At 41.4% G+C, this 26,087-nt stretch overlaps 1 protein-coding gene across 1 annotated transcript; it reads right to left on the reverse strand.

Annotated features, from left to right (window-relative positions):
* Window positions 1–901: 901 nt before the first annotated feature.
* LOC135196999 (serine/threonine-protein kinase pim-1-like) lies at window positions 902–23,711 on the reverse strand. The gene is made up of 4 exons (XM_064223889.1): window positions 23,217–23,711; window positions 9,844–10,050; window positions 9,402–9,570; window positions 902–2,607 (listed from the first exon to the last, which is right to left on the reverse strand). Exons 1-4 carry the CDS (start codon window positions 23,571–23,573, stop codon window positions 2,192–2,194), a joined length of 1,149 nt encoding a protein of 382 aa, XP_064079959.1. The 5' UTR covers window positions 23,574–23,711; the 3' UTR covers window positions 902–2,191.
* Window positions 23,712–26,087: the final 2,376 nt, after the last annotated feature.

Below are 26,087 nucleotides of genomic sequence, written 5' to 3' on the forward strand. Positions count from 1 at the left end.
GATTGACGACTCTCAGAGTCAACTTTGTCCTTCGAAAAGAAACATTTTCGAATGCAACATGTGTATATATGTATGCATATGTATATACATACGTACGTATACTGTGCATACCTATATATACATATATAAATATATATAAATACACACAACCACACATTCACATATATACACAAATACATATTCTTTGCATGTTTTAGTAAATAGGCTATATCAATAATATTGACCTATAGCACCAATGGGTAAGTTTAGCGTGACAGGGTTTACAAGGTTCTACCAGACATGAGACTTGAACATTTTCAAAAGAAATTTCAAAACGAAAAAGTCATTTTAACATATATATAATATATATATATATATCATATATATATATATATATATATATATATGTAACTTATTTGGAGTCAAGTCTCATTGCTGGGATAACCTCTCCGGCCACAGAAATAGGCTTTGCCTTCTATTAAATAAATACAATAAATAGATTCCGTAGACTATTGAAGCAGGCAATGCAAGATATAAAAAAAAGAAAAAATTTTCTATGTACAATACCATTTTTTGGGGGAGGGTGGAGGGTCATTTTATCTATATACATATACATATACATATAAAGAAATTACCTATGGAATGTAAAAAGGGCTTCAGAAATCTAAAAAGAAGGAAGATGAATACTAATCTTAACTGAAGCGCAAAGAGATGAAAGGAAAAATGAACGGCGATGTGGAACTAAGAGAAACTGTCTGACAAAGGCCCAGCAAACTTGGACCTCATGGAATACTTGATTATTATTGGTCAATTGTCCTGTATCATCCAGTGTGTAAGGTAACAAGACTAGGATATAATAACACAATGTGAAGGGAACAATATATATATATATATATATATATATATAATATATATAATATATATATATATATATATATCTATATCCTTTTACGACATGAGGAAATGCGCAGGATCACGTCCGCCCATCTTGTCTACAATTGAAATAACTCTTTGGAGAATAAAGGATATATATAAAGTCAAGAGCCAAAAATTGCTCCCACATATACAATGAATGATTCGAAATCCACGACGACTTACGTGCAGGAATCGCACGTGGGGAGTACGAATGTACTTTTACACGTGGAAATCGGAGCTGCTGGAAGGCAAAATTTCAAATCGGGCCTCAAAGGCTTTTCTTGTCTAAATCAAAAATATAAAAAAGCTGTTCTAACGAACAAGGAACATCTGACCTCGTGTGACCCGTCATAAGTTGTGTGTTGTGGGTGTGTGTGTGTGTGTGTGTGTGTGTGTGTGTGTGTGTGTGTGTGTGTGTGTGACCCCAAGTAAGCCACTCGTCGCGACCCTGACACTGCATAACTTCACATTTCTCCACGAGAGGTTCGAAGAAAAAAAAAAAAAAAAAAAAAAAAAAAAAAAAAAAAAAAAACCTAAACTATAAAGTCATAACAAGACAGAGAATGCTACAAGGGAGGAACTGACTGCATGGCACTAAAGAAGCATTCAAGTTAACTAAACGCAGAAAAAACGAGGGGAACAACACTAATAACTATGTACAACTGAAGAAGATCGTGTACTGTGAAAAATACAGAACATGTAGAGGACGCGATAATCATAATGATGACTTAGATGATGATATGAAATGGGTCAAAGAAAGAAAGAAAAAAAAAAGTCACAGTCATAATAATAAAAACAGGGCAGGACAGGATAGAAGGATTTAATGATAAAGCTATGTACAATATTGGCTTTTTTTCCTAAGAACACGGGACTTTGGTACTGAAGACACTGCTACTAAATGTTCAGATTTCTTCTCAATCTCATTTTGCTTTTACGCCCTTTTTGTTTTCTAGAACTCCCCCCTCAAAAGCAACAAACAACACACTCTTGCCATAGGTACCTCAGGTACAAAAAGATAAGGAGGGGGAAGGGGGTTCAAACGAGGGGAGGAGATGTTGATGATGAATAGCCATAACTACTAACAGAGGGGAAAAGGAAGGGAGGGAGGGAGAGAAAGAGGGGGGCGGTTGAGAGGATTGAAGACTTGGGCTCTTGCAGTAATTTTGTGGTGAACGAAGAAGGGCACAGGCATTGACTATGTGGCCGACAGCCACCGCTGGCGTCACAACGCCGTCGAAGCGTGACTAATGCCGAAGGACGCCGTCGACGTCGCTGACGCCACCCACACCGCTCATCCCTACCTATCCTGAGGCCGCGGCGTCGGAGGCAAAGACCCAGAGCTGTGCGAAGACCCCACGGATCCGAGGGAGCCAACCGGCGACGAGGGCATCGTCGCAGGGGCGCTCCGGGAGTAGATGGGTCTCGTCAGCGTCTCACGTGACCTGACCTTGAGCCAGGGATGCTGCAAGATCTGCTCTAGGGAAGGGCGGTCACCCGGCCGCACCCTCAGGCACCATCTAATGAGGCTCTGGCATTCCTCGGAAAGGGATCCTCGGAAGTGGAGCTCTGCAGAGACGATCTGGTCCTCGCACTCGAAGGGGATGTCCCCGCAGACGAGGTCGTACAAGAGGATGCCCAGAGACCAGACTGTCGCTGGGATTCCTTGGTACTGGTTGTGGAGAATCCACTCGGGAGGCGAATACACCATTGTTCCTGAAATGCAAGAAAAGAAAACATGGTAAATAAAAACCGTCAATAAAAAAAAAAGCAGCGACAAGAAAGAAAAGAAACAAAGTAAATACCAGTCAATACAATACATTAGGTTAAGATACACTATAAAGTAGGGGGGGGGAGGAGAGAGATATCATTATAAATATAAACAACAGAAATGAATGAAAAAGGCAATTAAGATAATATAAAATATCACTTTACCGAATCCCCTAAAATAAAAAAAGAAAAATCAGTTAACGAAACAACAAATAGATATGAAAATAAATTCTAACTACATTACGAATTACTAGGAATTCCACGGTTTTGCGCGCGGCGAGAGAGAGAGAGAGAGAGAGAGAGAGAGAGAGAGAGAGAGAGAGAGAGAGAGCCACCGATTACAGCCTATCAATGAGGAACAGAACTGGCAAAATCAAAACACTCCGCTCTTAAGAATCAATCTTTACGAATCCCTAAGTATTTGTCACTAGGCTTTCTCCTATAATTATACATAGAAGGCTGAAAGAGAGTGCAGGCCGTTTCGCAAATCAGGGAGAGCAATTGATGCTTATTTTCGCGAGTCGAAAGGACGATCCTTTCCGTATGCGCGATTAGTTGACAAGATGCCATTCATCGGGAGATAAAAGGGAGAAACAGACCCCTTTGACCAGGCCTTTCATTATCACATCATAATGAGCCTTTTGTTCGTTTTGGCTCTACCTCCTATGCTAACGACGAACTTCTCTCAGCGGACGAGGACCCCAAAAGGTACATGAAATCAACCGTTGGGAAACGATGGGTGAAAGATGAACCAGTCAAATTTTTATAAATGAAAATAAGGCCTATTAAATTTCTAACTGGCATGGATGGTTTTTTATTTTTATTTTTTTTTTTTATTTATTTATTTTTTTTAGACGTTTAAAATACTGCACCAAACAAATCCATTTGCATAGAGTGATCTGGCTATGGGACGCCCGTTACTACTGTAGCCAACCGGATGTCTCGTCGAATTTTTTCTCCTAAGGGAATCTGGCTTATGGCACGAAATAAAACCATTCCAGTGAAAGTGTGGAGCGTGAGGGTATTACGTGTTCTTTTCCCTTCCTTGGATATGCGTCTTTTTCCTTTTATAAAAAATTGAAAATAAAATACACGAGGGAAACAATACGAGACACCTACTCAGGATTTGAATGCGGGCACATTTCAAAGACCGTCTCGCCATAATAATTCCCGCGAAGCTCTTCCTATATTAGCACCTCTCTCTCCCTCTACCAAAATTCCTTCCTCTTCTCCTCCTTTTCCCTGGCCTCTTCCAGTCATGAACACAAGAAGATTCATCGCATTCCAGTCACGATGGCCCGTTTTACCGCATCGCTGGAAGAGGGTTCGGCCTGATGATAAGGGCGAGATTTATCGCTAATCGAATGGGTAGATCGACCATCACGTCTCTCTCTCTCTCTCTCTCTCTCTCTCTCTCTCTCTCTCTCTCTCTCTCTCCGTTCCTATCCCATCTCATCGTCTCCCCCCACCACCAGCCAGCAAACTCCCCTTCCACTCGTCCTCCACAATTCCTTACATCAAGCCCTTGAGCGGAGCTCACTGATAGGCGAGGGCGCCCTTGCGCGCTCTCTCTCTCTCACTTCGGAGGACACCAGCCTTCCATCACCTTCTTCTTCCCAGGCCCCTCTACCTCTCCTCCTCCCTACTACCCGGCTGCCTCTTACCCGCCCCCCCCCCACCCCCCCCCACCCCGGGTTTAACCGTTGCAATTTTGGGTTGCAAATCGCGAAAAGACGCCGATGCAAAACAAACAACAGCGAAAGTCTTCGCTGTCGTTGTTTGTGTGTTGTTTGTTACTACACTTGTCAAGTTTCATGAGCAAAGTTTAATGGAAGATTTTCCCTAACGGTCCTCCTAATGCTGCTGATGCTGCTGCAGTCTGGCAAGATTCCATTTATGCCTCTAAAATGATAACAGTGACAATAATAACAAGTACCCCCCCAAAAAAAACCCGCTTGTAAACTTCTAAGATATGAATGTACGGCAATAGACCTCTCATTACTTCTTAATAATAATTCACGTACAGAACCACCACCTCCGGTCGTTGCAACGTGTGAGAAAACGAGACGCGTGAGGGTCCATGACCCCTGATGACCCGGTATTTAGGGATATACTCTTCAGGTCAGCGACAAAGGTCACGACACCGTCCTCCTTCTTTAATTTAACCAAACGCTTCCCACAGAGCCCTCCATCCGAATGCCCTCTTTCGGCAATGAGTCATATGCATGTTAGGTCACAGGGTCTTTTGCAGAGTCCGAGTCGGGCAATGTTCTCTCTGGAATGGGTCCATTCCACGGGGCTTTCGATGTGTTCATTTATTTATTTATTTATTTTTTAAGTCCGCCCGGGGAGAATACATTCTTGAAAGGGTCACTTGCTTATATCATGCTGCCGTTTCCTTTCCTTCCCGAAATGGGCAAATGACCTCCACTTCCAATGAGTCATTTACTACTTAATCACTGGCGCCTTTCCTTTTATTATTATTATATTATTTTTGAATGGGGAGTGGGGGGACGAGAACGGCAAATATTGCATTCTGCTCTCTCTCTCTCTCTCTCTCTCCTCTCTCTCTCTCTCTCTCTCTCCTTGATATCTGAGGCAGGCCTGACTATCCATCCAGTTCACGTTTTGCCACTTCAAATGAGACATATTTATGTTTCAGGAAACAAAGGAGGAATGGCGAGAATTACGCATTTTAGATCTCAAATTCGCGACTTCTAATTAATCTTTCCAGGTAGACGAGCATTAAATTAACGTATTTTTCTATCGATGGCAGGAAGATAAGTTCAATTCTGCACGCAGACATGAATGGGGCAGCGACCAATGTCTAATTGCTAACTACTCGACAGCCATCAATCTTAGGAGAAATCACTTAGGTTGAGTCAGTTTCTCTCTCTCTCTCTCTCTCTCTCTCTCTCTCTCTCTCTCTCTCTTTCTATATATATATATATATATATATATATATATATATATATATATATATGAGAGAGAGAGAGAGAGAAGTGGGGGCGTGGGGACTTTCTATCTAGCACACGCAATGAACTCCCCAAAGAGTATATTTACTGAAATATGTTCTGCATTCTTGCTCACTGAAGCTCGACTCCTAAAACATGTCTGAGAAAAATTCGTGAGTTGTGCGTGTGAATGTCCAGACAGCGTGCATGTGCCTGCGCACTCATGCGTTACAATTGGCGCGGTCCGACTGAAACTTCTTTTTCTTAAAATAATTGACAAAATACAGTTAACGTGACTCTCTCTCTCTCTCTCTCTCTCTCTCTCTCTCTCTCTCTCTCTCTCTCTCTCTCTCTCTCCTCTCTCTCTCTCAAACGTACACAGACACACACACACAAGAAGGTCGTCACACTAATGCAATCAGTAAATCGTATTTGATAACAGACACAGGAATGTTTAAAAATGTCTCTTCTAAACTTCCGGATTTTGATGATGAAGTCCGCAGTCACTAGGTGGGGTGGGGGGATATCTGAGGGCTTCATACCGTCTTTAAATCACAAGTAACTGACGATAATTAGGGATGGTGAGAAGGCACCTCATGATTTAAGCGCAATAGTAACGGGGGCCTAGTGCGAGAGAGAGAGAGAGAGAGAGAGAGAGAGAGAGAGAAAGGGGGGGCGGGTTTGTCTGCCAACAATCCAGATAGCATTTGCACACAATACAAAGTCGAAGAGACAGAAGATATAAAAAAAACAACCATCAGTAGCTCGTGTACGTTACGGATACTGCTTGGCTGGGTCTCTCTCTCTCTCTCTCTCTCTCTCTCTCTCTCTCTCTCTCTCTCCGGGCAAACAACCTCACTTGTCTCCTCTTCTGTCCATGACAGGTCTAGATGGGTCAAGGGGGTACATGAGCAAGCGGTCAAGGAGTTAAAAAAAAATTAATAAAATAAAATATACGGGCGCAGCACCTCGCTTTCAGCATAAATTGTCAAAATCAATGACGCTGTTTTACAGACTTTATACTTTACCCAATTCCATTGAGCGCGTGCGCATATATTATATATTATATATATATATATATTATAATAGATATATATATATATATTATATATATATCTATATATATAATATATAATATATATATATACAGTAGCATGTCATTGCATGCGCTAGTGAGCGAGCGTATATTTCAGAGACCAAGGAGAGAGAGAGAGGAGGAGAGGAGGAGAGAGAGAGAGATGAGAGAGAGACGAGAGAGAAGAGAAGAGAAGAGAGAGAGGAGAGAAGGAGAGAGAGAGAATGAGAGAGAGGAGAGAGAGAAGAGAGAGAGAGAGAGAGAAACATTTTTCTGACGCCGATCTATTCATAAGCAAGCGAAATAAATTTGGAGCTTAGCAAATCAACTGAGTAGCGAAACACTTCCGTCTCCAAGCAAAAACAAGTGAATCCTGAAAGCAAAAGAAAAGATCTAGCAACGCAACCACAATATATACAAACGGCATTGTTAACAAACAATGGGACCTAAAAAAAGACGCCTTGCCTAAGATAACATGAGAGAGGATGCTCTTTTATAATGAGAGCGGTGGAGGTTGGGGGAAGGGGGGAGGGGGGAAGGCTGTTGTGGAGGAGAGGGGGATGTGGCACATGAAGGTGTGTATGTGGATGTGTCCACGTCTATTGCTTAAGCATGAATAACCGCAAACAGGGTTCCTTAACATGGGCAGTTTATGCGAAAGCTTACTGCGTCTCAAAAACATCGGGTAAAAGAAGTTCAGGGTGAAACGGTTTAGTTCCTTTATAAAGAGTTACTTCCCCGTGTGAGGGCCGATGGATACTGAATAGCAGTTAGCTTCCGTGTGAATATCACTGTTTTAAACGTTTTCTTTCCCTAGATGTTTTGAGTTCTTGAGGAAAGCGTATACTCCATCCTAACAGAGAACCTTGTTGCCAAACGTTGCAACAAGTAGCCAGCGTTGGTGGCGAAACTGAAGTCACGCATGATCGTCTTATTTGGGCGACATCTATTCGGTAAAGATGTTTGACTTTTATTTATACTCCCAAGAATACTGGTCACTTGGTTGCAACGTCGCCATAAAACACGCTTACGTAGGACGACAGCCTCTTTTGCCATTAATACGACGAAAGACATCGGCCGCTGGGATCCACTCGAATCGGCAATAAACCCGCAGACAGTAACTGTTTCCTAGTGTAATTAACCGGAAAGGTAACTGCGACCTTCACTCGCAACAACCACTGCCAGCGACGTTTCCCTTTTAATTATTTATTCTTAGTTGCATGCAGCTCGTACGTAGAAAGGGCAAGTTCACCTTTCGGAAGAGCAAGCGCCGGTAGGAAAGGGGGAAGGGGGTGCTCTGGATGGGTGTGTGAGGAGAGGGGAGCTTAGGGGTGTAGCAAATAACGACCTGCAACTGCTGTAGAGGAAGGAGGTTAGGAGGGCGTGGCTATGTCATGTACCCCTGTCATCGGAATTTGTAATCAGTGTAATAAGAAGGGATCACACACCATTCTCTCTCTCTCTCCTCTGCCAAAGATGACTGTTTTTACGTGTTTATCAACTGGCTGATCTGATTTACCTTCACATGATGGCTACCGTCTCAGCTCTCTTCCGCATTATTTACGTAGAAGCTTTACAAATAAATGGTCACTTGGATTTATACCATACAAGACTGCACATTCTGTACAGTTAAAATGACAACTATATAAAAAAAAGATACAAAAGTAGTATGAAAAGGGGCCTGCGATGGTCGCGACGGGTCTGCAAACTGACAGAGAACGCGCCCGTCACCTTGCGGAACAACCTCGCGCATCCACTTTCTCTCCAAACAAGGTGACTCTGTTTATGGAAAGGGGGTGGTTGGATGTCACTAACTGTGCCGCATGTACGTTTGTTTCTGCGTGCTCGCATGTACATACCCTTGTGATCGCCGGAGAAAGAGAAAAGTGTAGTATATATACTGTATTCATTGATACTGTGCAGAATTATTAGAAGCTAAAATTATGTCACTTCAATGCAAGTAGTAGTTAACTTGACTGCATTTCTAGGTCACTAGGACACAAGTAGGAAGCAGTCGCCTGCGTCTGGTAAAGCACAACCAATAGCAACACTACTACTACTACTACTACTACTACTACTAATAATAATAATAATAACAACAATCGCTTTTGGTGGGAAAATATTAAAAAAAAAAAACTCTTTGACGAAACAACGATATTGTAAACACTCAACTTGACACGATATTTGTCTAGAATGCGTCTGAGTGGGCTGAAGGGATTTGCGCTCATATTCATCAACGAACTTACTTTCCTATCCAATCTTATTAGAGAGAGAGAGAGAGAGAGAGAGAGAGAGAGAGAGAGAGAGAGAGAGAGAGAGCAATGAAAATTGTAGCCAATAAGCAGTTTTTCCGCTCAAACGACTTTTCCTGCACTACTCAGTTGTTCACAGTTAAGGACGACCAGTTATTCAACTACTACCACCTGTTGTAATAAGTAGTACTACATGTCAGTAGGAATGCCCGCATAACAATTCAGGCTGCGCAGCGCAAAACAATGAAATGGAATTGAATACTTACAATGAAGTGATAAGCTACGTTACAATGAACTGGGGAACTAAAATGAAGTGGATTTGTTAACTGACACTGAAGGGAAATGGTCCACTAAAAATCCACTGGATTCCAACTGGAGAGAGAGAGAGAGAGAGAGAGAGAGAGAGAGAGAGAGAGAGAGAGAGAGAGGACCAACACCCTTGAACGGAGGTGAACTCACCTTCGAAATCGGTGTAGATCTTGTCCTTGACGAAGAAAGCACCGGACCCGAAATCTATGAGTTTCAGCACAGGTCGACCTTGGCGGTCTTTCGTCACCAGCAAGTTCTCATCCTTGATGTCCCTGTGGATGACTCCGGCGGCGTGACATGACACGACCATCGTCACCACCTGTGAAGTCACAAGAAAAGAAAAGAAAAAACAAAGAGTAAACAAACGGCCATGACTCGTGGAACTGGCTTTTAAAAAGTAATGACTGATGAAAAATGACTGAAGATTTTGATGATGTGATTGAAAATTATGCGTGACAATCTGTTTGGATTTATGAATTAACACACTTGTTGGGGAGGAATTACTGCAATGGATAAAACAAGAAGAGAAAATAGTGATAAATAACAAAAAAATAATTCCTCTGTAAAGAATCCTCCTTCGTGGATATCTTACCTGCAACATTAGTTCACGGGCCTCCTCCTCCGGGAGGGGGCCCTTGTCGGTGACGTAGTCGTAGAGGTCCTGGCAAGGCTCAGGCCTCTCCAGAATTAGGAAGAAGGAGTCCTCTCGTTCGACCCAGTCGATGAGACGCACCACCTGGTGGATGTGATCCACCCGCCGGAGGAGAACCACCTCCATGGGCACCCGCTGTCCATTTTCCTGGGGGAAAGAAGAAGAAGAATATGATGTTTACAATTGGCTACGTCCATGATGACATTTAGTATTATTATCACTATTATTTTGGTCTATCACATTCTTCCAATTCGACTGGGTGGTATTTATAGTGCGGGGTTCCGGGTTGCATCCTGCCTCCTTACAAGTCCATCGCTTTTCGATGTGCGCTGTTTCTAGGATCACACACTTTTGCATGAGTCCTGGAGCTACTAAGCCTCTAGGTTTTCCAGATTCCTTTTCAGGGATCTTGGAATCGTGCCTAGTGTTCCTATGATTATGGGTACAATTTCCATTGGCATATCCAACATCCTTCTTATTTCTATTTTCAGGTCTTGATACTTATCCAATTTTTCCCTTTCTTTCTCTTCAACTCTGGTGTCCCGTAGTATTGCGACATCAATGAGTGATACTTTCTTCTAGTCTTTTTGCACGTATCACCCTATCTGTTCTGATACTATTATTATTAACTTTTGACTTCTATGCAGTCGGTATAACACCGACATAGTCTTAGACTGTTCACAAAATTTAGAAAATAATAAAAATCAAATCTTCAATTCTATGGGGAATTGTAAGTATGATGGTTATATTTTTTTTCAAATACGAAACAACAATAATATTAACAATAATCTGCCATTATTCCTTTTTTAATGATAATAGTAATTAAAATAACAATAATTGATCACAATCAAGTATCAAGACCTGAAACTAGAAATAAGAGGCATATTGGACTCATACGGAAGAGAGTGCTACTCAAAACAGGGCAAACAGTGAGAAAAGTGATGGACTCTGAAGGAGGCAGGATGCAACCCGGAACCCCACATTATAAACACCACCCAGTCAGTCGAACAGGTTGACTGAGAGAGAGAGAAAAAAAATAATAATAATAACAAAGCTTACATGCTACAGAAAGGCTTTGTCTACACGGCACTGAACGTTAGAAGGGCAATCTATTTATTGTACGTGCTTGCAAAATCCTCTATCACCAAAGATCAAAACGGGGGAACAATAGCCTTCTCAGAATCTCCAATCTTCTGTTGTAGCACAGACTTCATACGTTCGCACCTATACTTCAGATATTGTATACATGCACATTCGTATGTACGTATATAGTAATGCATTCATATTTAAATCCACAGCCTCCATTTGTATGTATGTATGTAGGTAGGTATATACTATATCACGTGTATGTACACACATATATAGCTATATATATATATATATATGTATATAGTATATATATATATATATATACGTGTAAATAATACGTGTGTGTGATATATATATATATATATATATATATATATATATATATATGTATGTATGTATGTATGTATGTATGTATATAGTATGTATGATATATATATATATATATATATATATATATATATATGTGTGTGTTTGTTGTGTGTGTGTTTGGTGTGTGTGTGTGTGTGTGATATATATATATATATATATATCTATATAATATTATATATATATATATATATATATGATATAAAAACCAGTCAACAGCCGTTTCGGAAAAAAGGAGAAGAACGAAGTACGCAGAAGAAAGCTGGAAAACAAATAAGGGAACAAAACAACGTTATGTTTTATTCAAGAGCCTACAAATTTACGTACAGCGCGCGCCCGGACACTGAGAAGACAGACATATTAACCTTGAACTGGGAAAAGCGTCAAGAAGGACAAGAGCCACATTAGCATAAACACTGAGGTGGCTATAAAAGCCCCATTCATCTCTACGTGTTGCCCGCAGTATCAGATGCAACAAAGTTCCGGCAGTGAGGTGCGAGGTCTTTACGTATGTGCAAAACAACGACAAACAAACTGCAAGCAAAATGCAGGTCACCGCCACGCACTTTCTGCTCTCTTCACTCGATGAATACAGAAACAAACCGACGATGTCCTCAGTCAAAGACGTTTGAGAATGGGTTTTCCACTTTCAATTTAAACTCTCTCTCGATGACCAACCCTCTAATGTTGCCAAGCCCTAGTGCACGATCAGATGGGACAAACACTGCCCACCGACGGAAAACGGTGTCCGCTGAGCTCTTTAGTTTATGTAGTACCTGGTGGTCAGTAAACTCTAATCGGGTTATGAAGATTTTCAGAGTCGGGATAAACAGATATTGAGAGTAAAACTAATGATTAAAATAGATCTCACATGGTCTAACATGACATCTGAGAAAGTTAGGGCGTACACAAGATTTATATCACTGTCCGAAAACACTTCGAAATTGAGCACTGTTGGTGCACATTCTATCAAAAGGGGATATTCGTCTAATCATGTTTGAAGGCGAATGGACGCAAGTATCGAATCGAGATCTTTACTTTTTTTTTATAGATCAATCGAGCTTAGGGTTGTATATATTCTTTTCCATAGCACATGTCTAGACAATGAAGGCTCAAACAAAATATATTGTTTAGACGCACACCTACACGCACAGGAGATGAAGGGAATTCAACAATATTTTCTCCAAAGCTAAGAAATTCCACCACTAAACGCATACAACTCTCCTTACGGTAGGCAGAAAGATATGTCCATGTCATGTCCATCTATACACTGATACCTCACTATTCCCTTTTGTAAAATAATTTCACTCTATCCTGCCATCTGATTAGTGAAATTTTCAGAGCATCATCAACACTACTTTAGCTTCAGTTTCATTACGATAACCAAAACTTAATTCCCGTATAGTAACACATGTACTAAAATATAAACTTACTATCGTATATAAGCTAATTAAGTTTTTCTGCCTAATCACTCTTTAAATGGGCGTTACTTAGTTTTTCGCTGAATTCCGCCGCAAAAAACTATACATATATATATATATATATATATATAATATATATTATATATATATATATAGATATATAATATATATATATATATATATTCCCCTCCACAACTCTGCCTTCCCCCAAAACAACCAAATAGGCCTATCATGGATGGTATCCCCTTGTGGGCTACATGCTTCAGAGTAAGCCTACAAGCTTGAGCCGACACTTTACCTCACTCAGCCAACGGTCACTCTGCCAGCAGGCCTATTGTACGCTGCCAAGCAGCAAATTGGCTCAAGCCCAACAAAAGATTTCTATTTCCCTACGAAATTAACTTGAGATAAACAAGTCTTTATCTCCCTTATTAAAAAAAAAAAAAAAAAAAAAACTTTCCCTAGACTAATAAAAAATTTATATATGCTGTTTCATTTATATGAATACATACAATTATGTATACACACACACACACACACACACACACACACACACACACACACACACACATATATATATATTGAGAGAGAGAGACATAATACCTAATACTCTATCTGTTTTCCGGCCGACGGGGTGAGATACGTCGTCGAGGATCGCCCGCTTGGATCTTATGCATTTTGAAGGAGCAATAACCAATATTTAACGTTCTCACTTTAAAGTTATTTTAAAGTGAGAACGCTAAAATTCCTCCACATATGTAATTGGACCGCTAGATACAAAACTAAAAAAAATAGCTTTCCAGTCTCTGTCAAGGAATGAGTATTCGGTAACTAAATGGCCTCCGCCTCTATGTCATGGATAGCATCGGTCAATAATGCTTAACGAGTTATTCCGTAATGAAATGGATGACCGTTCGGGAGGGGGAGGGGGAAGTGATAACAAAGAAAGGGGGATATAGGGGGCAGGGGGACATACAGTGATATTACAGTTAATTACAAGTTTCGACACTGGATGCCCTTCTAGATGTTGAAACAGGTAAGAGACCACGTACTACTATTTTACACAAAAACTACATATATATCTCTGTGCGTGCGTGAATAGATTTGCCTAATCGATCTCTATTTTATAGTAAGATCATTTCAAATGGCAAAACAAACTCAGACGACCTGGCTGTGCCCTCGTGCATTAACTCCATCCTCTCCCATTAACCGGCTTACATTAATACCCCTTTAGAAATAATCGAAGGACATGTAAGAGTCATCGACGTAATGGGGGACTCTTAGGCCTACCACGATGAGGCTACTTACTGCCGGGTAGGGGGATGAACAGCAGAGCCTTTAGACCTACAGGAGAACAGCCTCCTGCTTTTATTATCCTACCTAATTGTAGGAGAGTACAGCGACGCCACCAGGTTTCCCCCAATCACTGGGAAAGGAAAAACGCATGACCTTTGTAACAAATGGTAAAAAGTACCTTCCTATATCGTGGGTACATACTAGTCGACGCATACAATCTCATGGTGCCCCCCGAATAACGTCCACAAAGTAACCAAAAACACCACAACACTTAAAACTTTGCCGATTGTCTGAAAACAGCTCTTATCCTTGACGAAACCAACACCAATGACAAGGAAGCAAACACCAATGACTGATTTCCTTTGCTTATCCATCACCAAAAAACAAATAAAACAAGGTATAGCCTTTCCTCAAAACGGTTACAGGAACACAAGAGAGAGACCTTTCCTTTCTTCTCCCCTCACTCCATTTATCGTCACCTCCCCCTACACTCTCCCCTCGGGTCATATGCGTGACTTCCATAACGCTGTCATAGGCCTATATTGGTGCCGCAGGCGGCGTCAAATGCGCCGTAACGGTGTCATAGGCCTATTGGGTTTACCCGCAAAAGGGATCAGCTAACATAATATTGACACTAGACCTACTGGACATCTCCCAGGCCTCTATTTCCAAGTCTTTCTTACCTACCCCTGACCAGCCACCAACAACCCCCCCCCCCCCCGCCCCACAAACCAAACCTCTCATAACAAAATCTCCGCTTTCAAGGTTCCGGACCCGTACTCATTATAATTTCATGGGGTTCTGGGTCACCATTAGGCATAAGGCTTAATCCGTTTAGGACGCAACTCTTCAGAGACGTTTAAGAAAAAGAAAACGATCAGAAGATCGAGTATAATACTTTCAACACAAATAAAGTCATTCCTGAACATCTTTTATAAAAGCTCGACGAATGGGACATGAAAGCGATTAGATGTCTATCTGTAAATTCCTTAGAGTTCTGAGAGAGAGAGAGAGAGAGAGAGAGAGAGAGAGAGAGAGAGAGAGAGAGAGAGAGAGAATAGTCATTCATGAACATTTTATAAGCTCGCCGAACGGGACATGAAAGCGATTATAAGTTTAACTAAATTCCCTTAATGTTCAGAGAGAGAGAGAGAGAGAGAGAGAGAGATGAATATATTCATAAGAAACCAGCGCGTAGGAAACGAGAACTGCACAGGATAAATTCCTGCATAATCGCAGGTCAGAGGGAAATTTTAGCCCTAGTCCCATACGACTGCTTTGAGAGTGAGAATTATGTACGTATTATGTATCGTTATGCATACAACACATAAGAAATCCTAAAATTCTTAGCCATACATGAGTTTTAAATTGTTGCTCGCAAACGGCCACACGCACAAACAAATCCTATATACTATAACTAAAGTAGGTAAATCCGCCGTCTGTTCTACACAGGGGAAAAAATAAACAGGACTGACCTCCCGGCGAATCCTTTTACCCAACAATAATAACCGTTACGAGACAATCCCCCTCCCTCTTACCGGGCCCCCACCTGCCTACCCAACCCCTCTATTCCTCTCTACTCCCTTCCCCTCCTTACCTTGTGTGTGTCTCTCTCTCCCCTCTTTTTCTCCTCACTACTACCAAGGCCTTGCTACTACGCACTAACTGAAAGCGGGTTATGCTTGATCATCAACTCTACGGAGTTGGCGGGACAGGTGTACCGGACAGGAACCTCCCCTTCTCTTTCTCTCTCTCATAGTACACACACACACACACACACACGTGAAGATATATAATATATATATTATTATATATATATATATATTATACATATATGTATGTATGTATGTATGCATATATATATATATATATATATATATATATATATATATATATATATATATATATATATGTGTGTGTGTGTGTGTGTGTATTATATATATATATATATATATATATATATATAAGAACACGTATTAGTACATTCGTATAACGGCCAGTTAAAGAGTAAGGATACTTGGGCTACATTCAAGATAAGTACTGTCGGTTTCTTACCTGCACACTCTGAGAGAGAGAGAGAGAGAGAGAGAGAGAGAGAGAGAGAGAGAGAGAGAGAGAGCAATATGGATCATAAAAACCGATAAGACCTGTGTTAAGTAATGTTGTAACGTTTATCTGAACTACAATCACGGATACTAGCTAGAGGAGGGAAGGGGGAGAGAGAGGTGGGAAGTTGTTTTGGGGGGAGAGATGTGTGATTAGGGTCAGAGACCCGCCATAAAACAAAATAAGCCATTCAAACCCCACTCGAAGCAATGCGTCACTTCGTCATACAAATTGGCCAATCGCAAGATGAGTCCGTTGCGTCACGGGAACACTGACAAATCGCAGCTGGCGTGCGTTCGAAAAATGGCCAATCAAAAGGAGTCCCCACTCATGACGTCATCAGCGTGTCATCGCCCACAGCTTCTGGAACTTTATGGCGTCACGGACGCGAAATCGGAGCAAGTTGGAGAGTAAACACGCCTCGCAGTGTTTTTTACGAAAATGAATAAATTACGAGGCGCTTTCTTTTTCCGTTGCTATGGCAAATTAAATATAACAGCAAACGTAGTTTCAAATTGACTATATACTTCTAGTTAGCTCCGCTAAACCTTATGTTCTGCTTCTAGAACAACACCAAAGCTTAGCAATTAAAACTAACGGCTAGGCCTAAAATGAACTACAAAGGCAAAAAGGATCATGTTTTCACCCTACCATGAAAATAAGACACCAGCCAACCATCTTAGCAGCAACATACAGCAAGAGCTGGACATTAGCAAGTTATAAACAGGACAACCCACACCTTCCAACCGAGAACACAATGCGGTAGAAATAAAATCACTTACGCAACGCTGAGAGGGGTAAAAGAAAAAAAAAAAAAGGTAACAATAAGATACAAAAAGGAAAGGATAACACAATGGGAAGGCAAGACAAGAACAGGAAAAAAACCAGTTCGATCAGCCGCCACCTGTCTCCTGTAAAATCACTGGGCCATTAACACAAGAATTGTATCTGAGAGAGAGAGAGAGAGAGAGAGTTAATTTTCTTCCACTCATGCTCAACAATTAGAGGCCTTAAAGTTCAACTACTTTCTTGTTTTGAGTTATAATAACAACGCGTAACAATACTACTCATCATTTACTACCTCTTGATATAACTCCAAGAATATACGAAGACAAAATTAATACGTTCCTCTCTACCTAACTGTACAACCCCTCACACACACATATATATGAAAAGGAATACGTTCTCGTCTCTATCTAACTATACACTCACTCACTCACACATATGAGCAACACCAATGTGTATGGTACACTGCGTCAGTCCATATACACGCATAAATACTACACAACCGTGCATGAACAATAACGGCCTGGCAGACCTGTGTCGCTGGGGGGTGAGGGGGGATAGGGGTGGGAGGGTTGTTAAATAAAAGTGACAGGTGTTCCACAGCCTCTTTTAAAGGAGCAGGAGCACTAACAGCAGTACCTGAGAGCAACAGCATAAGTAACACCAGATGCCTTGCCTTACCGAGCTGGATTGAAGGTGGGTGTGTGTGTGTGTGTAAGGGGGGGGGGGGGGGGGGGGATGTGTGTGTGAGAGAGAACTATGAAGGTCTAGTGAGGAAGTGCAGTGAAGTGAAGATTCTGTGTGTATAGTTAGAATCAGGTCAGCAGCGGCACAATAGGTAGTTATAAAGGAATCTGTCCAATCATTCTTTAGTCAAGTGTCCCAGGCACTAGACGAAGAGGCTCAAATATAGACAATATTTCTCCACAACGTAAGGACGGAAATAAACCTACTGGTGTTGGATTACTTTATTACATAAGGAGGGAGGAGATACAATAAAAAAAATAACAGCAAAGAGGCAATTCTCACAACTAGCGAGAGAGAGAGAGAGAGAGAGAGAGAGAGAGAGAGAGAGAGAGACACGTCGGTATGTGTGGAATGTAAACTATGGGAAGCCCTACTAGTACGAGTATATATTTTTTTTCTTTTATGAATATCAGCCATATGACGCTTACTTCTTTCTATACCAACTTTCTCACCTCCCTTTAACAGTCTCTCCACCAATTTCTGCTGTCACTGCTAATATCCTGAATATTTTTCACAAGTTTATCTTTAGTTTGATCTAGGAGTCAGGGCAGTATTTTTATCTGCACCTTTTACACTCTAGGAATAGGAGAAGTATTTTTTTGGGAGGGTTAGTTTGCATTTTTTACAATGTAGTAATAAGGGTAGTAGGAATAAGGGTAGTATTCTTTGGATTTTTTATAATCTACGAATAAGGGCAAGTTTTTTTTTGCGTTTTTTTTTACGATCTAAGAATAAGGGCAGTATTTTTTGCAATTCTACAATCCAAGAATGAGAGCAGTATTTTCTTGCCTTTTTTTTTGCAATCTGGGAATAAAGGCAGGATTTTCTTTATTTTGCAATCTAGGAATAGGGGCAGTATTATGTTGTATTTTTTTTTTTTTTTTGCAATCTAGGAATAAAGGCAGTAATGTTTTATGAACTTTTTTTTATAGGAATAAAGGTAGTAATTCTTTTCCCTTTTTTACAATCTAGGAATAAAGGTAGCATTTTTTTCCTTTTTTACAATCTAGGAACAAGGGCAGTATCTTCTTTGCATTTTATACGTCCAATCTAGGAATAAATGCAGTATTATTATCATTATTTGCATTTTAACACCTAGGAATAAAAGTGGTATTTTTTCTGTTTTTACAATCTAGGAATAAGAGAAGCATTTTTTTTTTTGCATTTTTTTTACAATGAGTAAGCTTCGGCAAATAATTTCACAAGTTACCCAATGGAAATTAAGATGGCCGTCATGAAGAGTGAAAATGTGCCATCTATGAGCTGTTCGTAGTAAGAAGAGGCAGTCGGAGCCGACAGGTGCATTCTTTCCATTGCGTGGCACTTTTCTGGATTGAACATTTCTGTGCACTCGTGCGTGCCTGCGAGCACGCATGCTGTTTTTATCGTTGGAGAAAACTGCATCTGCGAGAGGTAATTGAACCTGGACACTATTTCTATTATACAAGTAAAAAAATGCACATTTGTAAAAGTAAATTATTCATATGCCACTCACTAGCTACATATTGAAACGGACGGACGGACGAACAGACAAACGTCCAGATAAATAGAAGAGAAACGGGTTCATTTAAGACACATAATGATCAAAAGTCCCGATCATAACAAGGTCTTATTTCCCTGAGGACAAACTCATTTCAACAGTTCCCCCCCCCCCCCCCCCTACGGAGGTTTCTTTTGCTCATTCCTACTTAGGTAAGAACGTAACCCACCGCATTTATTCCAAGAATATCTCCCCCCCCCCCTCCCCTCTTCCCGTACCTTATCCCTCCACCAAAAAAGTAAACGTTCTCCCCCTAGTCCACCTCGAGGAAGGACAATCCGGACAACCTTCAAGCTTCTAAGAGCGTCCAATCGAACTCTCTAGCAAGACACAGGACAAAACCTTCCGACGCAATTTCGAGAAACCTGTAAGTGCAACAAGAAGGCTCAGGAATGTAACGTAAGTCGTCGTGGAAGGGTTAAACGTCATCCCCCATCAGTAAAGCCGAGCGACCTATACCGCGTGCCTACCTTGGCACAGTTCCCGTAGGCCGTGCCACCACACACAGGCCTCGGAGGGTGAAGGAGCGCTCTAGTTTAACTACGTCATTTGAATTAACAGAACTGTTACTGATAACACAGTTCTGAAAAGTTGTTCACCGTAGAAATTCGAAGTTACGAAACAACTAAAATTGTCTAAGCTTATGTTTAAAAGTAAACATCGCGCAAATAACGATGTACCGTTTAATCCTAATGCGTGTAATGTTCTCACTTTTGGGACATGAGAGGATAAGAGTACCATCCCTCTCTCTCTTTCTCTCTCTTCAACCAACGATCTATCTTCCAATCTCAATATCTGGACATCGAGCACCCCCATCCCCCCCTCTCTCTTTCTCTCTCTGTAAGAGAAAAACACACGTTATGGCAAGGCCATATCATACATCCCTAACCGTAACCTTCTTGTCTTCATTTCTTCAAATGAATCATTAAAACGGGGTCGGCCTCGACATTCCTAGCGCAGAGGACCGAGACTCTATAGTCTAGGCAGCCGCTGCCTGGTGCTCAGTAGTAGCCTAGACCCATGATGGGGATCTTGACCTTTTATCATAATAAACACTAAACTTACTGTCGAGTTCTTGACAAATAAAGTGACGCAGAAGATCGTGAACAGAATGTATAAATAGAAAGCAATCTCTCTTCTTTTTTTTTAATGTAAGAACCATAAGTAGGGCGGACCTTGAATGGTCGACAAGATCAAGAAATTCATATAATCTTTCTCCACCTGCCGCTATCAATGACGCAACTCCCGTTTGTTCGAGCAGGTGGTTTTCACAACCTGATACCACCTGCCTCACCTCGACTCAATTCGCTCCCGCCTCACCTGTACGTGAAATCGGCTCTGGTAAACATACAAACACACACACACACACAGTGCGCGCATAACATACGTGTGTGAGAGCGCATAACGAAAACCACCCCCACCCACCTGTCACACGCAAACGAAGTCATCTGTTGTTACCTTCGATTTGGCAATCAAAAAGAAAACGCTCGCCTATCCGATTCTGAGAGAGAGAGAGAGAGAGAGAGAGAGAGAGAGAGAGAGAGAGAGAGAGTATTACACCGTCATAAGTCACTAGATTTGCACTTTCGCGGTGTAATATCTAGCGTTCAGACTCGCTGCCGGAACTACGGATAGAGAAAGAAGGTACAAAACCTGGCTCGCTCGGGAACACTATCCACACTTTCTCTTTCAAAGCGAAAGTCATATGGGGAGAGAGAGAGAGAGAGAGAGAGAGAGAGAGAGAGAGAGAGAGAGAGAGAGAGAGGACGACGTAGGAGTAGAAGTGGTGCTTCAACGCAATCGCAGCCTCCTTCTGCCAATGGATCTAGGCCAGCAATAAACAAGTAATAACTACTTCGCATTCAGCCTAGTGACTGAAAGGATTATGGCCAAGTATCTGAACATAGTCTACCCATGTATATGTACACGAGAAAGCATGCGAGTATGTATACATAGATACACACGCATATACATACACACACACACACACACACACACATATATATATTATATATATATATATATATATATATTATATATATAATATTAATATATATCTACCTTGACATTAAACTGTCTTTGTGAATATAATATAATAATAATTTAGAATCCCCCAACTCACTAAACCTATTTGACATTACAATACTCTATTAATAATAACAACAATTAGCGATATTAAGACGTAAATACACAGAAATACACAGCTGGGAATGAGGAACTTACTGGATGGGCCGACCAACCCGAGGCAATTGTGGTCACATGCCTTAGCTTTTTTCAGGAAGGAAGGGGTGGGGGTGGGGGGGGGGGAGTACTGAGCCCAGGGGGGGGGAGTTTGTCGGTAGCTATAGGTCCTTGAAGGACTAAATAGTTATATCCTGCTTCCTGAACGTTTTCTCTTTCGTTATTGTATGAGAGAGAGAGAGAGAGAGAGAGAGAGAGAGAGAGAGAGAGGGGATTAGATAAACTTAAAACTTTCCATTCTAAGGCGCTTAGCAGGAGGATATACGTGCATACACATACACTGCGGAAACCTGTCGGAACTATGCAGCCAGGGGAGGAGCACCAGACTGAATGAAATCAACATACCTCCACAAACACACACACACACATACACACACACACAGATGAATTAAAATATCATTTTTGTTAGAATTTTGGCCAAGTTGCCAGTTACTATTATAAGAAAATGCACACGATCCATCTATACATACATACATACATACATACATACATACATACACATTTACATAACCACACACAACAACCGCCCCCACAAAAAAAAATAATAAAAAACAGCGAATATCTCCGTGTATAGGGATGGTACACAATGCAACCAACGATACAATGAAAAAAAAAAGTAAATAAAAACAGCAACCACACGTGCACAGGGCAACGATGTATCTAACCTAAATCTTGGTTGTTACCATCACCGATCTCAGCTGAGGTGTGGTAGTAGCGAGGGGGAGGGGGAGGGGGAGGGGGAGGGGAGGGGGAGGGGGAGGGGGAGGGGGGACTGGCGAATCGAAGGCGAAGCTGTCTAACCTTGTTCTCAATACGCTACCTAACGACAAGACTTTACTGCTGGTGTTTGCTGATGTTGGGTCGTGGTCAGAAATCTAATTAATGAACGGACGGGGCAGATTTTGACCCACTGACTGAGCTCTAGCCGGGGATGATTTAAATGGTAAAGATCATTTCTGTGACAATTACTTTTTTTTTTCTTGAGAGGGCTGGCCGGGGGACAGGGGGGAGGGGGGAAGGTTGGCGTTTGCACAAAATTTTGTGGCGTTACTTCCCATTAACATAAAATGCACATAAAAAAACAAATACTTTTTTGGGGAAAAATTCTAATATTTCGTCCAAGCAACGACAACTCGAGGATTTTACTTCAAGGCTCAGAATCAACCATTGCAAATAGGTTTAAAACTTTAATCAACAAGTGTAAATGAATTCAAGTCGAAGGCTGCTTCGGATCAACTTAATCACAGTTGCGCACGGACTAGGTTTAATCAAATGTTCGTCCCAATGAATATTCATGTTCTTTACCTTGCTTCTACATTTTACACGACATAGTGAGCAAAAGCTGTTATTTTCTTGAGTATAAATGTGTGAATGAGCCACAAGTGTACGTTGTATTGGAATTGAAATTTATTACTACAATTAAAACATACACCTAGGAATAAATCATACTTCACACACACACATAAACACACACACACACACCTTTTTTTATTCTTTGTATTTTATTTTAAAAAATTAGCATGCCACACTCCCCTTTGTAAGAATAAAGAGAACACGGCCATTTCTTTGCGATTTCATAAAAAAAAAAAAAAAAAAAAAAATCAGCAAGCACATTCTACTAAGTCTAGGTGAAAGTGACAACGCATTCTCTGTGAGAAACACTGATAGCCAATTGCTAATTGACTTCAGCTACATAAACCAGCGACTGGGCTGCTACTCACCACACCCCAGGCGGGCACTCGGTCCTTCATGATGTGCTTGATGGCCACGGGGGCGCCGTCGTGCAGGCATACACCCGCATACACGGCGCCAAATCCGCCTTTGCCGATCTGATCCGAAATCGTCCTCCCTCTCTCGTCCACTTTTTTGTTCAGCCGGTACCTCCTCTCACCTCCCCCTCCCCCTCCTCCACCTCCTCCTCCTACTCCACCAGCTCCGCGTCCTCCGTTGCTTCCATCGCCACCTCTTCCGTTGCCATTCCCTCCACCTCCACCTACAGTTCCCCCTCCACCGCCGCCGCCTCCTGCAGCAGCTACTCTTTGGGCCTCCTCCTCCTCCTCCTCCTCCTCCTCCTCCATCTCCCCCTCCCCCACCCGGCTCGACTTTCGAAGTGGTGGTGCTGTTGCACGTGGTGGTGGCCGTGGAGTGGGGGCTGGAGGAAGGGGCTGGGTCTGACGAGGGGGGCGAAGAAGTCTCGACGGCGGCGGGGTGGCCGACCGTCGAGGAGGAGCAGGTCGTGGTGGTGGTGAGGTTACTCGAGGTCGTGTTCGTCGAGGGACCCGTGATAGGCAGGCTCACGCTCGGAGTTAAGGGCAGGTGAGGGTGCGTCTGTAAGACGTGTTTTGAAGTGGAGTGTCCATGCTGGTCGCGTGGCACTGGAAGAGACGAAGGGAAAACATCGTTAGATGATGAACACTATTTGAATGAACAGCGTTAAATTACAAACACTACATGCATACATACATACATACATATATACACATACATACACATACATATATACACATACATACATACACACACACATATATATATATAATATATATATATAATATATATATATATATATATATATATATATATATATATATCTTAAGGGGTAAATGGAAAATTCACAGCATTTAAAATCAATACAAACGACTTAGTAAAAATTCGTAACATTAATGTATATATAGACGAAATACGTAACCTAAAATCAGGCTATATGCAACCTAACGCTATAAACAGACGGACAGATGAAGACTGTTCATTGACGGAACCAGTTCCTTCATATTTATGATTCTGAGAAAAAATATCCTTCATATTTATGATTTAGAGAAAAGGGAATAGTTTCAACGCCGGCTTTGATCTCTGACTGCATGATCGCCGTAAGGAATGCAAGATTTACATTTATTTCCTTCCCCAAAAAAAAAACTCCCGTGATGGCACCTTGTTCCAGTACACTTATAAACCACCAAAGCGAGCAATAAATTGTCGAAGTGTCTTCAAATCTTTAAAAAGAAAGTGATCAATTTGTTCTTGGATTCCAAAGAGCCAGCTTGGGATTAAGATTTACCTCAAAATGTTTCCTAGAGCGACAGTATATATTTTTTTTCATCATTCAGCATGCATTAAATTGCGGCTTTTTCTGCATTTTAGCAATGCTTATGAGGCCCTGGTTGCAACGCTGGCCAGATATAAACTGTATTAAGCACCAAATTCTTTTCGTTTTCCTGCTTATACTAGTTGTCCGACTTTCTATTATCAATAACATCACATCATGTTAAAAGTTAAATCTATTGAACGTCAGACCAAAACAAAATTTATACCACAATCCAAACCGAATTCAGAAACCAACGCAGACGAAGGAGGTTTCTCTAGGACCTAGAATGTCTTAAAGGAGTAATTAACTGACAGTGCACGAACGAACAGCTCACAACGTCTCTGGTAAGTTAATCACGAAAGTTCTGCTGTCCCAATAAGCCTATATGTATACACAATCTGTGATGACTTTGCACTTGACAAAATACTAAAATGTTTACAGCGAGAGAGAGAGAGAGAGAGAGAGAGAGAGAGAGAGAGAGAGAGAGAGCGCACTGCTGAGCGAGGATTTGCTGGGAGTAGATCAATACCGAGTGACGGAAATGTGGGGAGAGCGAGAGAGAGAGAGAGAGAGAGAGAGAGGGGGGGAAGAGCGACTTTTACCAGATTGTACTTTCTAAAACAAATAAGATTAAAAAACACTGAAAAGTTGACCTTTTAATAACGATTACAACTATGAAACAATTATCATACACAATATATAAAAAAGGAGGGTGGGGGTGAGCAAGGATTAAAACAAGAATACCTCGACTCAAAATAAGTTATCTAAATACAAAACAGTTGCATACTTATATACTATGCTTTCATTCAGAAATTCTGCCTATTCATGAAACATTTACTATATAGAGATAAACGCGTTTTCATCTTTGCAGATGACTTGTATTTAAAGGAACCTCCTCCCCATCTCTCTCCGTTCCTATCTCTCTTCTGTCGGGGAATTCTACTGACCCAGTTCCCGGAGAGTGAAGAGTTGGGGGGAGACCTCTCTATCTTCCTCCTCCTCCTCCTCTTCTGTGCATACGCCTCTTCCTCTTTATTATTGGAATCTCTCTCTCTCTCTCTCTAAATACTTTGTCGTCATCTCGTGCCGCCTTAACGGAGGCCTTTTCAGGTACTGATTATTCAATTTCCAACGATGTGAAGTATGTTGCTTGAGAGAGAGAGAGAGAGAGAGAGAGAGAGAGAGAGAGAGAGAGAGAGAGAGAGAGAGAACGGACAAGTTCCTTCGTTTCCCACAACGGATTTTACGATGCCGTTAACACCTGAGAAGGGAGCTACCTAAGTATTTTGGATCTAGTAGGCCTAGTACCCCTAGTGGTAGTAGTAGTAGGCCTACCGGGGTTAAAATTAAAACCTCTTCGCTAGTAAGCTTCTAAAAGCTCGTGGATGACGTACTCGTCTCCCTCAACGCTGGGGAAATATATATAAACAAATATCTGTGCTAACATTTCTTCTGGTGATCCTATCGAGCTTATTCCAGGCGCGGTATTGGCAGCGCGCTTTCCGCATTC

The sequence above is a fragment of the Macrobrachium nipponense genome, chromosome 18 (genome assembly GCF_015104395.2).
Source record: "Macrobrachium nipponense isolate FS-2020 chromosome 18, ASM1510439v2, whole genome shotgun sequence".
NCBI lineage: Eukaryota > Metazoa > Arthropoda > Malacostraca > Decapoda > Palaemonidae > Macrobrachium > Macrobrachium nipponense.

What these genes read in the sequence shown, in the direction of transcription:
- LOC135196999 (XM_064223889.1), bottom strand. Translation starts at nt 23,573, where the DNA reads ATGGAGGAGGAGGAGGAGGAGGAGGAGGAGGAGGCCCAAAGAGTAGCT. An exon ending in CCCGTGAACTAATGTTGCAG is followed by an intron (nt 9,571 to 9,843) that starts GTAAGATATCCA and finishes GTGACTTCACAG; the next exon opens with GTGGTGACGATGGTCGTGTC. An exon ending in GATCTACACCGATTTCGAAG is followed by an intron (nt 2,608 to 9,401) that starts GTGAGTTCACCT and finishes CTTGCATTTCAG; the next exon opens with GAACAATGGTGTATTCGCCT.